The sequence below is a fragment of the Narcine bancroftii genome, chromosome 7, assembly GCF_036971445.1.
Source record: "Narcine bancroftii isolate sNarBan1 chromosome 7, sNarBan1.hap1, whole genome shotgun sequence".
In the NCBI taxonomy this organism is placed as follows: Eukaryota; Metazoa; Chordata; class Chondrichthyes; order Torpediniformes; family Narcinidae; genus Narcine; species Narcine bancroftii.
The window spans coordinates 45222921-45237958 of record NC_091475.1 but is presented as its reverse complement, the minus strand read 5'-3'; the positions used below and the strand labels follow the sequence as shown (position 1 = coordinate 45237958).

Below are 15038 nucleotides of genomic sequence, written 5' to 3'. Positions count from 1 at the left end.
CACATTGCGTTCATTCAAATGACCCAAAAATGTTTTGCTGCTGGTTTTCGTTTGTACTCAGCATCTGATGCCTCTCATGTCAGTCTCCAACAATAGTCGGCCAGCATTGATAGATTCCAGATGCCTAAATACTGCTTTTCCATGGTCACAATGACCTGGTGAAACCTTTCACTATGTTCATCACTGCACCAAGAACAGCAGGGAAGAAATCCAAGTGTGAATGACACGGTTTTGTATGCTTGAAGTAGACTTAAAAAATAGGATATCACAGAAATAGGTTAAAATATCTGAATGTAATATGAAAATTTTAAGGTGATTTTCATGATCAGCTGCCCAAAATCCATAAAATACCCTGTAAAATGTTCAGGAAGAAAAATCTTTGTTCTTAACTATTTAAGTCAGCATGGTTAGCGTGAAGCTGCAATACTGCCAGCAAACAGGACCTGGGTTTGAATCCCACGCTGTATGTAAGGAGCGTTCTCCTTGTCTCTCCGTGGGTGCTCCTGTTTCATCCTATCATTCAATACGTACTGGGGGTTGTAGGTCAATTAGGTGTAATTGGGCAGATGTGCTCATGGCCTGTTACCGTGCTGTATGCCTAAATTTAAATTTTTACATGTAAAAATGTTTTTTTTTAATTAAAAATGTAAAGAAATGTACAACTGCTATATGACGCCATTTTCTTTTACAGGAAAATTCACCTGCATTGAAGTTAAGTTTCACTTGGAAAGGCAGATGGGTTATTATTTAATCCAGATGTACATTCCAAGTTTACTGATTGTCATACTATCCTGGGTTTCATTCTGGATTAATATGGATGCAGCTCCAGCAAGAGTAGCTCTGGGCATCACGACAGTTTTGACGATGACGACACAGAGTTCTGGCTCACGAGCTTCACTTCCAAAGGTGAGATGTTCTCATGAATTTCATGTCAATGAATGTTAGTGTGTGTGTGAACGCGCGTGCCAATGACATGTTACATTCTTAATGATTGGTGTACATTAATCTGAAGGTGTGATTAACTAGTTTTTTTTTAAACCCAGATTAACATTAGGCATTTAAATATAAAAAAGAGGTACATGCATTGGTCCACGCTAGACAAAATTGAATACCAGTTCATTGATTATTTTACTTGCAATTTACTATTTCGATCAGGCGTGGTGTTAACTGAAAGTGCCTGCTTGGATTTGGTACACTATTATTTAATGTTCTTTGTTTAGATTAGATATTAACTGGTCTTGGAGTTTTGGATCAGATATTGTGTTACAAAAAAATTGACTGGTTTGATAAAATGCTGCCTATCTCTGTTAACAAGTTTTATTGTGGGGAAGTAAATCGCATTGCATTTTCACATTCTTGTGAATATTTGAGAGCTTCCTGCAACAATAAAACCATTTCTGTAATTAGGAATTTTATCATTAGTTTTAGAAAATTAGACAAAAAAGCAAATAAGTATAATTTTTTTACTCAGTTCTTTGATACATGCTTCTCCTTGCCACATGAGGAATGCCAGAATGTAATTGAACTAGGGTTTGACATTTATGCTGATTCACTGACCTCTACCAGGGTTGGATAGTTATTTACCTTGGGCTAGGAGACAGGACAGCCAGACAGGATATGTTGTGATCTCTGCAGCAAAATATACAGATAAAGACATTGGGAAAGCACAAGCTTAAAGCCTATGTTTGATCCTTCTGTAATCACAGAGCTTGCCAATGCTTGCTTCATCAGATTTTGAAGTCTGTTTGACAATAAACCCCAGTGTATTTTTTTGTGTCAGAGCAGACATCAAAAGTATTTGAAAACAATTAATGTTCAATGTGGGTGTTTCTCCATCTGGCACATCCACAAACCAACTTTAAAAAAAATGACAATTTGTTCTCCATATTCTCTTTACATTTCATTAGGCCATACAGATGTAATAAACTAAAACAAGATTGAATGATGTTTGAACAGATCTCAGCATAAGAGAACATTTCAAAGCTTTTTACAATAGAAGAATAGTCGCCAGTGTAATGTAGGAAACAGGAGAATATTTGTGTGCAACAAATAAGCATGTTGTAGATTCCAAAGGCTATGTCACAGTAAAGGTGATTGATCAGGGCACAGGAGATAACTAACCTCCTCTTGATTTCTACCACACAATGTTTTATTCCCATCTTGGAAAGTAGATGGATTTAAAATCGTCTCACAAAAATTAGAAAGCACAAGAAGCAGCCCCTTGATTTTTGTGATTCCCTCTAACTATCTGAGCTATAGCTAACACACAATGTGACATCTGTCCTAAGATGCAGCCCTCGTACTTAAAATACAGGAAGAATTTTTAAAGAAAATGCCAGAATAAGAAACATCAGTCACTCAATCCAAATGATTCTTTCATTCAGCCACTGATACAAAAAAAATGCTTTTTAAGAAGTACTTCTAAATTCTACATGCACACTGGTGTGCAATACATTTGTTCAAAAATTTAACAAAGAACAAAAAAAAAATCACAAATTATTTCGGAAATATTCTGTGGCTTTTCATGTTTAACCTATTGCTTTCTTTGAAATTAAATGTTTTAACTGAAAGAGCCATTTTGGAATCAGGCCAACTTGTTCTCCCTCCCAAGGATTAAGCGTAGACATGTAATGGGGCTTATTTTGTAATTTAGATTTCATGAGTAAAGTGAGAATCCTTCAGATACATTCAGGAGCATGAATTTGCAGAACAAAGTAGAGATGCAAACTACATAAAAAGGCAAGAACATGAAGTAATTAAATCCATAAAATAGGGCATTACATATGCGAGGAAACAATAAACCAAACTAGAGAAATGTAATTATAAACTATATTACTGCCATCATATTGTTCTTGCTGCTGCAATAACTCTCCTCTCCTGTACTAGCAATATTCAACAAATATTAAAAACATTAATCAAACTCTGTTCAGGATTTTTTGTCTTAATTAAAATTGGATAACAATTTTGAAACAGTTAACATACCAATAAATACATTTATGGATCTGAGAATTAGTGATCCATTGAGGATTCTATTACTATTTGTGGACTACAGATAAAAATTTCAGATGTTTTATGTGTGTCACACTTACAAAGATCCTGAAAGTTGCATAAGGACTGGTGTCCCACTGAAAAATATCAGGACTTTCCCTCATCAACTGGCTTCATAATGGCATGCTGCAGACTCCTTTGTAAAATTATCTATGGTAACATTAAGCACAGCTTCAAAGTTTTATTTTGTCTTTTCATGCCTTGTAGAAGTTCTGATCCTTATAATTCTAATTAAAAGATTGTATTAAATTGACAGGCTGCACTTCAATAAATCTAACGTACATTCAACCACTACCCAGCACAGCACAGTCAAAGCCCCATACTGTAGACAATTTCCAAAGATGCCTCAGCTTTTCAGCTGATGATTCTTTCCCATTTTCCATATTTTGGTGGTTGAGCAACCATAGCCATCAAGTGCAGAGAATTCCATTTTTACCTCTGAACTAACTTCTGACAAGCCCTTTAAGAATTCTGAAAATTTCAATGGGAACTCTAAGTAGTAGAGCCACAAGGAATTCTGAGGGATGAGACTTGTAAGGTAAAACATCATGAGATGGGAATGTGTAGGGAGTTACCCTGTACAGGGCAGTAACAAGAAGGGGAGGTGTCCTTGTACTCCTGTTAGGTAAAACATCATGAGATGGGACCGGAGAAGGAGTCACCCAGTACTAAGGAGTAACAGAATGCATCCTTGTACTTACAAGATAAGAGAGACATTGATGGATTGAGAGGCAGGAAGCTAGCAGGGAAAGGATAGCAACAGTTTTAGTCATTGGACAAGTAATGATATGATGATGTTCTAAGCATGTATCCAAGGGTATAAAAAATCACCATTTTGCTGATAACGGCAGAATGCATTCTCCGACTAACTTTGTTAGTCGCAAGTGTTACAATCCGGTAATAAAGAACAAAGAACCCTGATTTCGACTCAGCCTGGTGTTTGTCTCACTCATTCATGAACAAAGCAGACCTAACAGACTTGAGGTAACAAACGGACAAACTGCTGGAGGAACTTAGTGAGTGGACTGAGTTCAAGACTTCGTGAAGGTTTTTGACCTGAAATGCTGGCAATTCTCTTACCCCACACTGATGCCACTGAACTCCTCCAGCAAATTGATTTTTATTTCGAAAGGATAGAGTTCCAGTCTCTTCCATCTCCTTCTACGTTATCCCGGAACCAATTTAGTTAATATTCATGCCCACCCTCTATGACAAATGCAGAGATTCCAGGTTATGAGTGGCCTGACTTACTGCAAAATAAAGCATTTTTTCAAGCTGATACTATCAATAAAAGAATGTTTCATTACATTCATTAATGACCAGATACAGTATACGGTATATTCCTTTAATTATGAGTAGTGTTAGGGTGATTATTCAATGAAATGAAAGAATTGAAGCAATACAACATGGGCTCTGATAGAAAATGAATGTTTCTGACCCAGGAAGAAATGGGCTAATCGCCAGCTCTCAGGTATGGTGCCTTATGTAATCCACTAGCTACCTATACATCCTTTCTTAGGTATAGAAATGTAAACAGATTATAATATTCCAGATGCGGTCTTACCATGGTAATTTACAATTGTAATGAGACTTCCTTACTCTTGTATTCAAAATTTCTCGCAACAAAGCCTAACATATCATTTGCCTTCCGAATCGTTTACTGCAATTGCATGTTGTCCTTCAGTGACTTGTGATCAAATCTCTTTGAACAGGAACACTTCCCAACTTCTCAATATTTAACAAATGTTTTATTTTTCTGATATGCGGATCAAACTGTATGATATCACTTTCTATTCCTTCTGCCTTGTTCTCGCCCACTCACTCAACTTGTCTATATCCCCTTGAAGCTTTTTTACATCCTCCTCTATGCTCACATTCACATATTTCAAAATTATAACCAAAATTTGAAATATAACATTTTATACTCTCAGCTAAATTGCTGATATAGGTCATAAATAGCTGGGGTCCAAGCAATAGATTCTGCTTTTCTCCACTAATCATAGCCTGCCAACCTGAGAATTATCTTCTTATTACTATCTTTGCTTTCTATCCAATCACCAGTTGTCAAACCATATCAGCTTTTCACCCTCAATTCCATGCACTCTATCTTTGTCAACCATTTCTTGTGCAGGACTTTATTGAAATCTAAATGTACCACATCCACTGGTTCCTCCCTCTATATTCCATGAATCCCATCTCTAGAGAGCAGCCAAATGTGATCTTTCCCTTCATGAATAGATGTTGACTGATTATCACAGTTTTCAGCATGTACCATTATTACATGCTGCATTTCCCAGACCACTGACAATGTAGAAGTTTCCTGTTTACTCCCTCACGCTTCTCTTAAATATTTGCTATCTCCCATCCACAGGAAAAAATCCAGAATCTACAGAACTAGAGAATCCACCATCTCTAAAGCAATCACTTTCAAAACACCTCTAATGGAGGTTAATTAGTGAATTCCCAGTCTCTGATAAAACCGTGAAGCATATATAATAATCTATGACTGAACATTGTTTACTCCTGCTTTTTTTGACATCTATTGACCCGCAACACTGAAATTCCATTGGGGCTAGATCATCCAATGTACATTCTGATAAATCGATGAATAAATAACTTTAACCAATAAGAACTATTTAAATTTTATTGAATAAAATCCACCAAAGTTTTATGGATATTTAAAATTTTAGTAGAATTGCAATCATTAAATGTTTTTTTCTCCCCACGTGTGCTCAAAGCAATCTTTTATTAAAATTACCTGTGGTTACTGCAGATTGATGAACTTTCTGGATTATTACAGAACAATATACAAATTCTTTTATTTTCAATTTTATGAGACAAACATAGGGAATAAAAAGATCAGTTAGTTGAGCAAACCTATTCCGGTCTCCTTCCTACATTTGACCATTTTGTACCAAAACCTTAGTCTCTTATAAAACTGAAATTGAACTGATCCACTGTGTTTGAAACAATTTTTGAGCCTGAAGAATATATTCTGTGTACATTCTCCATATTATAACAAAGTTAATATTTTCCTCAGCAATGCCCTCTATCCTTCAAATAATCCCTATCCATAACCAGTATTTGTTTCCCTTATAAAAAATAGTGTGTGTCTTTTTCTGGCTTAGTGATTCAGAGCCAGGGCTCATTTGTTGACCCTTTCCAAATATTTTCCATTCTCAGAAGAACAAGTTTCACCTGCTCCCTCTCTCCTCTCCCACTTCCATGACACATATGATACAACTTGCCCAGTATATCTTCCTATATAAATGGGAATACTTTCTAATACTTCTGAGGTCCAGAACTCATCTGTTATCATTTGGACAAAAAGCAAATGTTTATCCCCAGTTTAATGTTGTTACAGATGCATTAAGTGAATAAATGGAAAGCTCACATAATTGTTGTCAAAGCTTATTCACCATTTTCCAAAACATTGAATTCTTCTTTTTCCACTTTAAAAAGCAGCACAAAAGCTGTATAGTATTAGAGTCTGAAGTTTGTCACCGTCATTTTTCACCTCTCCTCGTACCACGTAATAGATTCCCAAATGAAGGACTTATTGGCAAGGATATTCATTCAGTGGGAAGAAGAGGTACTCAGTCAAAGACCTACTCAGATGTTGCAAATTCCCTTTAGGGAATCTTGCACAAGGACTCCAAAGTCCTTCTACACCTCTGAACTCTGAGCTCATTATCTGTTTATTCCTTCTACTAAATCACATGATCATACACTTCTCCACATTGGGCAAGGAAATGGCAGATGGAATACAATCTCCTCACCTGAATAAATCCTTGGTGTGGTCAACACAATGGCAACAAACTCACTGTTCATTTACACATCAGTGCTATGATTTAATTTTCCATTTTAATAACCTAATTATCCATCCCAATGTTTTATTTGCTTTTGCATCTAGTGATGAACATCACTGAATGTTTTATTAACTCCTACAGCTGGATTGTTTTCTGACTCAACTTTTTTAAAATGAGTCCATTATTTTTAATCACATTTATTACTCACACCAAAATCTTTCTTTTGGTTTTCAGCAGACGAGATAATTTATGATCCATCTAAAAATGCAAAATCATTATGATCCTTTCCATATCTTTTTTTTTTGCTGAACCTCCGAATCAATGATGTGAAAACAGGCCCTTTTGCCCATCTTGTCCTTGCTGACCAAGCTAGTCTCATTAGCCTGCTTTCAGCCCCCTTCCTCAAAACCTTTCCTATCCACATACCTGTGTAAATGTCTTTTCAACTTCGTGATTGTCCTCAGTTTATCCACTTCGTCTGGCAATTAATTCTATATACTCACCAATCCCTCTATGAAGAAGGTGCCCTCATATTCCTTTTAAATCCTTCCTCTCTCACCTTAAATCTATGCCCTATAGTTTTAGATTCTCCTACTCAGGTAAAAAGTCTATGACTATTTATCAGAAGACATAGGGGCAGAGCCCCATCGAGTCTGCCCCACCATTCCATCATGGCTGATCTGCTATCCTTTACAATCCCATTCTTTTTCCTTCTCCATGTAACCCCCAATTACTTTCCTAATCAAGAACCTATCCACCTCCATCTTGCTAATGACGTGGCCACTGCAGCAATACACGGCGATGAATTCCATAGATTCACACCCTCTGGATAAAGAAATTCCTCTACATCTCTGTTCTAAAGGAATGTTTTCATATTCTGAAGCTGTGCCCTCTGGTCCCAGACTCCTTCACCATCAGAAACATCCTCTGCATGTCCACTCAATAGACAATAGACAATAGGAGCTGGAGTAGGCCATTTCGCCCGTCGGGCCAGCACCACCATTTTAGATCATGGCTGATCATTACCATCAGTACCCCTTTCCAGCCTTATCCCCATAACCCTTAACTCCATTACCCACAAGAGTCTTATCTAACTCTCTTTTGAACATAGTCAGCGAATCTGCCTCTACCACCCTCTGTGGCAGAGCATTCCACAGATTCACACTTCTCTGGGTAAAAAAATGCTTTCTCATCTCCGTCCTAAAGGGCCTACCCTGTATTCTTAAACTATGCCCTCTAGTCCTCGTCTCCCCCATCATTGGGAACAAGTAATCAGACTTCACCTTGTCTATCCCCCTGATGATTTTGTATACCTCAATCATGTCCCCCCTCATCCTTCTAAACTCCAATGAATACAAGTCCAGTTTTTCTAGCCTTGCTGCATATGACAACCCTGCCATCCCTGGAACTAACCTTGTAAATCTGCGCTGCACACCCTCTATAGCTAGTATGTCCTTCCTCAAGTTTGGAGTCCAGAACTGGACGCAATACTCCAGGTGGGGTCTCACCAGGGCCCTGTATAACTGCAGAAGGGCGTCTCTGTTCCTATATTCCAATCCCCTCTTTATGAAAGCCAACATTCCATTTGCCTTCTTCACAGCTTTCTGAACCTGCATGCTAGCCTTCAGTGACCGGTGAACAAGTACACCCAGATCCATTTGCACTTCCCCACTCCCTAGCTTGTCTCCATTTAAATAATACTCAGCTTTCCTATTACTTCCCCCAAAATGAATAACCTCACATTTGTTCACATTGAAATTCATCTTCCATTTAGCCGCCCACTCCTCCAGCCTGTTCAAGTCCCTCTGCATTTTCCTTACATCCTCCTCACACCCCACACCGCCACCCAGTTTAGTGTCATCTGCAAATTTGCTCATGTTATTTATAATCCCTTCATCCAAATCATTAACATAAATTACAAACAACTGAGGACCCAACACCGATCCCTGAGGCACTCCACTCGTCACATCCTGCCATTCTGAAAAAGACCCATTTACTCCAACCCTTTGTTTCCTATCTCTTAACCAATTTCCTATCCATGTCAGCACCTTACCTCCAATACCATGCTCCCTGATCTTGCCCACTAGACTCCCGTGCGGTACCTTATCAAAGGCCTTCTGGAAGTCCAAATACACCACATCCACTGGCTCTCCCGAGTCCACCCTCTTTGTCACATCCTCAAAAAATTCCAGAAGGTTAGTCAAGCATGACTTACCCTTAAGGAATCCATGCTGACTAGCCCTTATACTATTATTACTGACTAAGTGTTCTGCTATTTCTCCTTTTATGATGGACTCCAATATCTTCCCCACCACTGATGTCAGGCTAACCGGTCTATAATTTCCCGTTTTCTCCCTCCCTCCTTTCTTAAAAAGCGGCACCACATCAGCCACTCTCCAATCCTCAGGGACCTCCCCGGAATCTATGGAACTTTGGAAAATGTCGACCAGTGCCTCCACAATTTCCATAGCCACCTCTTTAAGCACCCTAGGATGCAGCCCATCAGGCCCTGGGGATTTATCAGCCCTTAGTCCCAACAATTTACTCATAACCTCCTGCTTCTGGATCCGGATATCCATTAGACCCCCTACCTCCCCAGTAAAGTTCCCCAAGTCTCTTGGTACCGCATGACCACTATCCCCTAACTGACTATAACCTATATCCTCCTTGGTGAAGACAGTTGCAAAGTATTTGTTAAATTCCTCTGCCATCTCCTTGTTTCCGGTAATAATTTCACCCTTGCCCATTTTCAAAGGGCCAATTTTAGACCGAACCAATTTCTTCCTCTTCACATACTTAAAAAAGCTTTTGCTATCCTCCGCAATATTATCTGCTAATTTCCTCTCGTACTTCATTTTCCCGTCTCTTATGGCTTTCTTAGTTACCCTCTGATGTTCTTTGAAGGTTTCCCAATCCTCTAATTTCCCACTCCGCTTCGCTATCTTATAATTACTCCCTTTGGACTTGATCATGCACTTGATTTCCTTAGTTAGCCAGGGCTGCCATTTGCATCTCCTAGAGCCTTTCCTCCACTTTGGAATAAATTTGTCCAGACCTCTCCAGACCTTTCAATATTCAATCAGTTTCAATGAGATTCCCTCTCATTCTTCTAAACTCCATTAAGTTATCATCCCAGACCATGAAATGCTTTTCATTTCAGAAATCATTCTCATTAACCTCCTCTGGACCTTCCCCAATGCCATCACACCTGAGATAAGGAGCCCAAAACTGCTTACAATACTCCGTACTATAAAGCCTCAACATTACATTTCTGCTTTTGTATTCTATCCTTCTTGAAATGAATGAGCATTGCATTTGCTTTCCTTACCACCTGCAAGTTAACCTTTAGGGAATCTTGCACAAGGACTCCGAAGTCCTTCTACACCTCTGAACTCTGAGCTCATTATCTGTTTATTCCTGCCACTAAATCACATGATCATACACTTCTCCACATTGTATTCCATCTGCCATTTCCTTGCCCAATCTCCTCACCTGATTAAATCCTTCTGCAGACTTAGTGTTTCCCCAACATTATCTTCCCACCTCCAACCTTTGTATCATTGAGAAACTTAGCCACAAATGTCAATGAGGGCACCTTCTTCATGGAGGAATTGGTGAGTATGTAGAGTTAATTGCCAGAGGAAGTGGATAAACTGAGGACAATCACATGTTGAAAAGACATTTACACAGGTATGTGGATAGGAAAGGTTTTGAGGAAGAGGGGCTGAAAGCAGGCTTATGAGACTAGCTTGGTCAGCAAGGACAAGATGGGCCAAAGGGCCTGTTATCATGTCATTGATTCTGAGCATCAGCAAAAAAAAAATGATATGGAAAGGATCATAATGATTTTGCATTTTTAGATGGATCATAAATTATCTAGACCATCATCCAAGTAGTTCATCTTACATATGTCCCTCATAATTCTACATAATTTATTAGGTCCTACCAAAGGATATAATTTGGCCCATCAAGTTCATCTTTGTTCCTTGCAGGGCAATTTATGCAGTACCATTCACGAACACTTCCCTCTTGGCTCCACAAATTCTTTCCTCCAGGGCCATATCCAATTCTCCTCATTGATTCTGTTTTCAAGACCTTACAGGGAATAATATCCAAATCACTAACTCTTTTGTATAAAATAAAATGTTTGTCCTTTTGCCCACTACTTGGAAATTTGACGAACTCTGTGAATGTAATGAAGTAATTCTCCAGGGCCAGGTGTGCTATCGGTGAATGACATACATGAATGCCCATCCCATTTTTTCATCTGGAAGTATCTGCATCAATTAACATCTAATTCAGGTGGAGTATAAATTGAACTGAGTTGTGATTAAAAAGTGGAAGACATGCTCTAGGCTCCAAGATCTATTAAGTAATAATGCAAAGACCTCCCAGTTCATCAAATAGATCGCGGTCATAATAACTCAAACAGCCTGTGCGCAGGAACAGTTCAGAACCAAATGAAGCTATCCTAATGACCATGGTTTTACAATTAAAATGAGCCATTACTGCACATTGGTCTTTCAGCTAGTACTCAGACTGTTCTATGATTTGGTTCTGATGATCTTTTCCAAAATTGTGAGGACCTACAACCAAATATTTCACTGCCCATGACTGTAAGAGGGTTGGGTAAAATAAGAATGTCTCTCCACTGCAAGCTTGATTGGCTCTGAAGCAGCCCCCGCAAGACCATTTGTTATCTACAAGCTAAAATGCTCAGATTAACTTTCTTGAATATGGAGCCAGCAGGGGAATCTGAGGTCCTCTGAATTGTGAACTCAAAGGAAGTCGAAAATAATTACAGACCTTTCAAATGGTTGATTTTAATGTGTCGAGTTCTGTGAGCTGCTGCTCTGTAATGAGTTCAACGAGGAGACAGAATTCCTCCTGTATGAGTTGTCCCTCTCAAGTCAATGGTTCACCACGTTTCTAGTGTTCCTACTTCTCAGTGCATTAGACATTTTGGGTCATGTGTTCCGCTTTCAAGCCTCATTCTTCTGACTGCAGAGTTCTGCCTGGTCTAACACTCATATACGGTTGTTCTTACCTTCCAAAGCAAGATTGTCTCAACACACTGTACACTGGTAAAGATAATGATCTAATTAGTCAATGAGTGTTCTTTTGCACAATTCCCTATGCTGCAACTGTGGAAAGACTTCTCAAAAAAGCCCCTCCAAATACAAAAATGTCCCCTGTAATAGGACTTGAGTAAAGCATGGCTCACAGCACCAAATACTGATTTAATAAGTCAAGGTTTCTGACAGAGAAAATATTTGGTTTGTGAATGCCCAGTCATGCAGGGTACTAACACTTGCCTGACAATTGGCTTTTGGGGCAAAGCTGTGGGTGAAGCTCAGTTATACATGATCATTCATCGTGGGCATGATGTTGTGCTTGAGTGCCATGACACATGACAAACTTGCATGATCGCCATTTCAAAGCCTCCAGTTGCTATCACTCTCACCTCTGAGTCAGAAAATTGTGGGTGCAAATGTACTCCTGCAGAAACAATAATTTAGTCTGATGGTACAGCATTTTCTCTCTTTTGCAATGAGCGTTAAACCTTGCCAGACATTAAAGATCAAACAATATATTTAAAGAAGTGTTGGAGAGTTCATCCTGGCCAGCATTTCTACCTCAAGAGATATCTAATTAGTCAATGAGTGTTCTTTTGCACAATTCCCTATGCTACAACTGTGGAAAGACTTCTCAAAAAAGCCCCTCCAAAAACAAAAATGTCCCCTGTAATAGGACTTGTGTAAAGCATTGCTCACAGCACCAAATGAACAGATTGTCCACTCATCATCATTTAGTAAGTGTTTGCTCATTGTCTGTGATGAGCCATAATGATCATATTTCAAATTAAAGCATTTTGCAACTTGCAGATAAAAGCTAGTTATAATTTTTCTCTCACTTCCTGCAGAAGGCACTAGAAATGTAATGAATGGAAATGTGTTGTCAAATGAGAAGACTCTCATGACTTGGGCTTTTCATTTATGTTTTCCCTTTATTAGTGGTCAATCTCATTATTGAGATGGACGGCTGATTGATGAGATTATTTTACACTGTGAATGAATCTGCTCTGCAGCAAGAGAAACATTTCCTATCCAGGGTGAAATACTTTCCTTTATTGATCAGTTTCACTGAATGTCAGACATTTGGAATGAGATTTCGATTGGAATCTCAATTAGTATCTTAATAGATTTTGGAGCCTGGAGCATGTCTCCACTTTTTAATCGCAACTCAGTTCAATTTAGACTTCATCTGCTAAGCACAGCAGATATTTCCAGATGAACAGGCACTCATGTATGCTGTTCATCAACAGTACACCTGATATCTTTCTCGTGTGAGCTCATGCACCTTATATACATGGCAGGGGAATTATGGGATATGGGGAAAGGCAGGTAGGTGGAGATGAGCCTATCATCAGATCAGCCATGATCTCATTGACTCGACGGGCCAGATGGCCGACTCCTGCTCCTATTTGTTATGTTTATATATTCTTTAAACAATGCACATTTCCACCTGTACCTAAAAGTGATGGAAGTTCTGTTACCAGCAGTTAGCTGCTGAGATGCTCCCACAGTGTGCATCTCAATGTATTACAGAGGGTGTCAATACATACATGATTGGCTACTCTGGGTGGAATAGGTTGGGGAGGGAAGCAATGAATGCCCATCTATGAAGAGCTTACTCCCAGACAATTTTCACAGTGACCACATTCTACCTAATCTTCTCTGATAGGTAATGTATTTGGTGCTTCTGTGTTTTTTTTTTACAAGGCTTTGTCATTCCACAGGAAGATCTTCAGCTCTTGTGCCTGGACTCTCTGTAGATGTCAAGGTTACCTTGATTTTTAAACTTCCCAGAAGACACTGCAGATCTCTGCCATGTTTTCCAATTTGCTGCACTTTGCTATGTCAGGGAGGCCACCGGGGCACACTAGAGATGATTAAATTACTTCAGCCATTTTGATTTTAGTGAGAAATGGTGCCCCCAAGAATCTTAGAGTAACAACATACAGAAGCAAGTCCTTGTTAGCAGTCAACTACCAATGTGAACTCAACCCCATTTATCAGCACTTTGGCAGTAGTCTATTATGCCTTGCCGATTGAAGTACTCATTCAGATATTTCCTGAACAATGCAGGAGTGTCTGGCACTGACAGCTTCATGAGAAATGCCTTCCAGATTGAATCACCTTTTGGATGAAAACATTCTTTTTCAGATCCCTCTAAACCGCTTACCCTCACCTCTGGTCCTGGATGCCTCTATCATAAGGGGAATTGTCTTACTGTTACATACCAGACAGCAGCAATAGAAATTAGCCCAGACAATGTTATATTTAAAATAAAAAAATTAATTATTAAATAACACCTTATCTACACTTACCCCCCAACTCTGTGTGTGTGTGTGTGTGTGTGTGTGTGTGTGTGTGTAATGCCTTTGCCACTACAACTCAGGCCTAAGTTCAGGCCTAACTCAGTTCAAAGTTCATTCTCAGAAAATCCAATATTGACACATAGGCTTTAGATGGATGCAAAGAAGTTCACGAAGTAGGTGGGAGAGGCCGGGGTGACATACTGTTTATTAAATCCTTGTTGAAGTGCTTCCGGTGAAATGTCCTTTTCTTTTAGCCACGGTGATGTTTAACAATTCCCTTCGGAACTGATTTTTCCTTTGACCACACTGGGATTCAACAAGTCCCCCTTAGGAAGTGACCCTTCCTTTTATTTTTGGCCATTGTATGGAATTCTCATTCCCCTATAACACAGAAAAATCATACAAATTATCTATCACCACACAAGGTCACTTCAGCACAGTATCCCTTCAAAGGATGCTTCTCCAAGTGCTGTCTCCTTAAAAATGACCCTAAGCAAACACAGTACTGTGTCTTTAATCTGTTGGTCACATGGTCTCTGCACCTGCACTTCTTTTATCTTCAGGTGTATCCAATTTACTACATGCTGTCCTCATCCTGCCAACTCACAGTCAAACTCCCAAACTTGCAGCTTGATTTGTTCTCTTAAAGTGTCAATCCCACTCAATTGAAAATGAACTGGGAGCACATAATACAGTACAGGTACTATCTATCCTTTCCATTCCTTCATCATTTTGTACATTTCTATCAGTTCTCTGTCCCCTCCTTTGCTCCAAGGGAAACAAACTCAGCCTATTCAGTC

The 15038-nt window shown here is 39.0% G+C and overlaps 1 protein-coding gene across 1 annotated transcript in view; it reads left to right on the top strand.

Annotated features, from left to right (window-relative positions):
* The window catches only part of glra2 (glycine receptor, alpha 2), an 89689-nt gene that overhangs the window by 37353 nt on the left and 37298 nt on the right, over positions 1-15038 (top strand). Inside the window, exon 6 of the mRNA XM_069892385.1 lies at positions 692-906. Coding sequence (XP_069748486.1) covers positions 692-906 — 215 coding nt within the window. The remainder of the gene's footprint in view (positions 1-691; positions 907-15038) is intronic.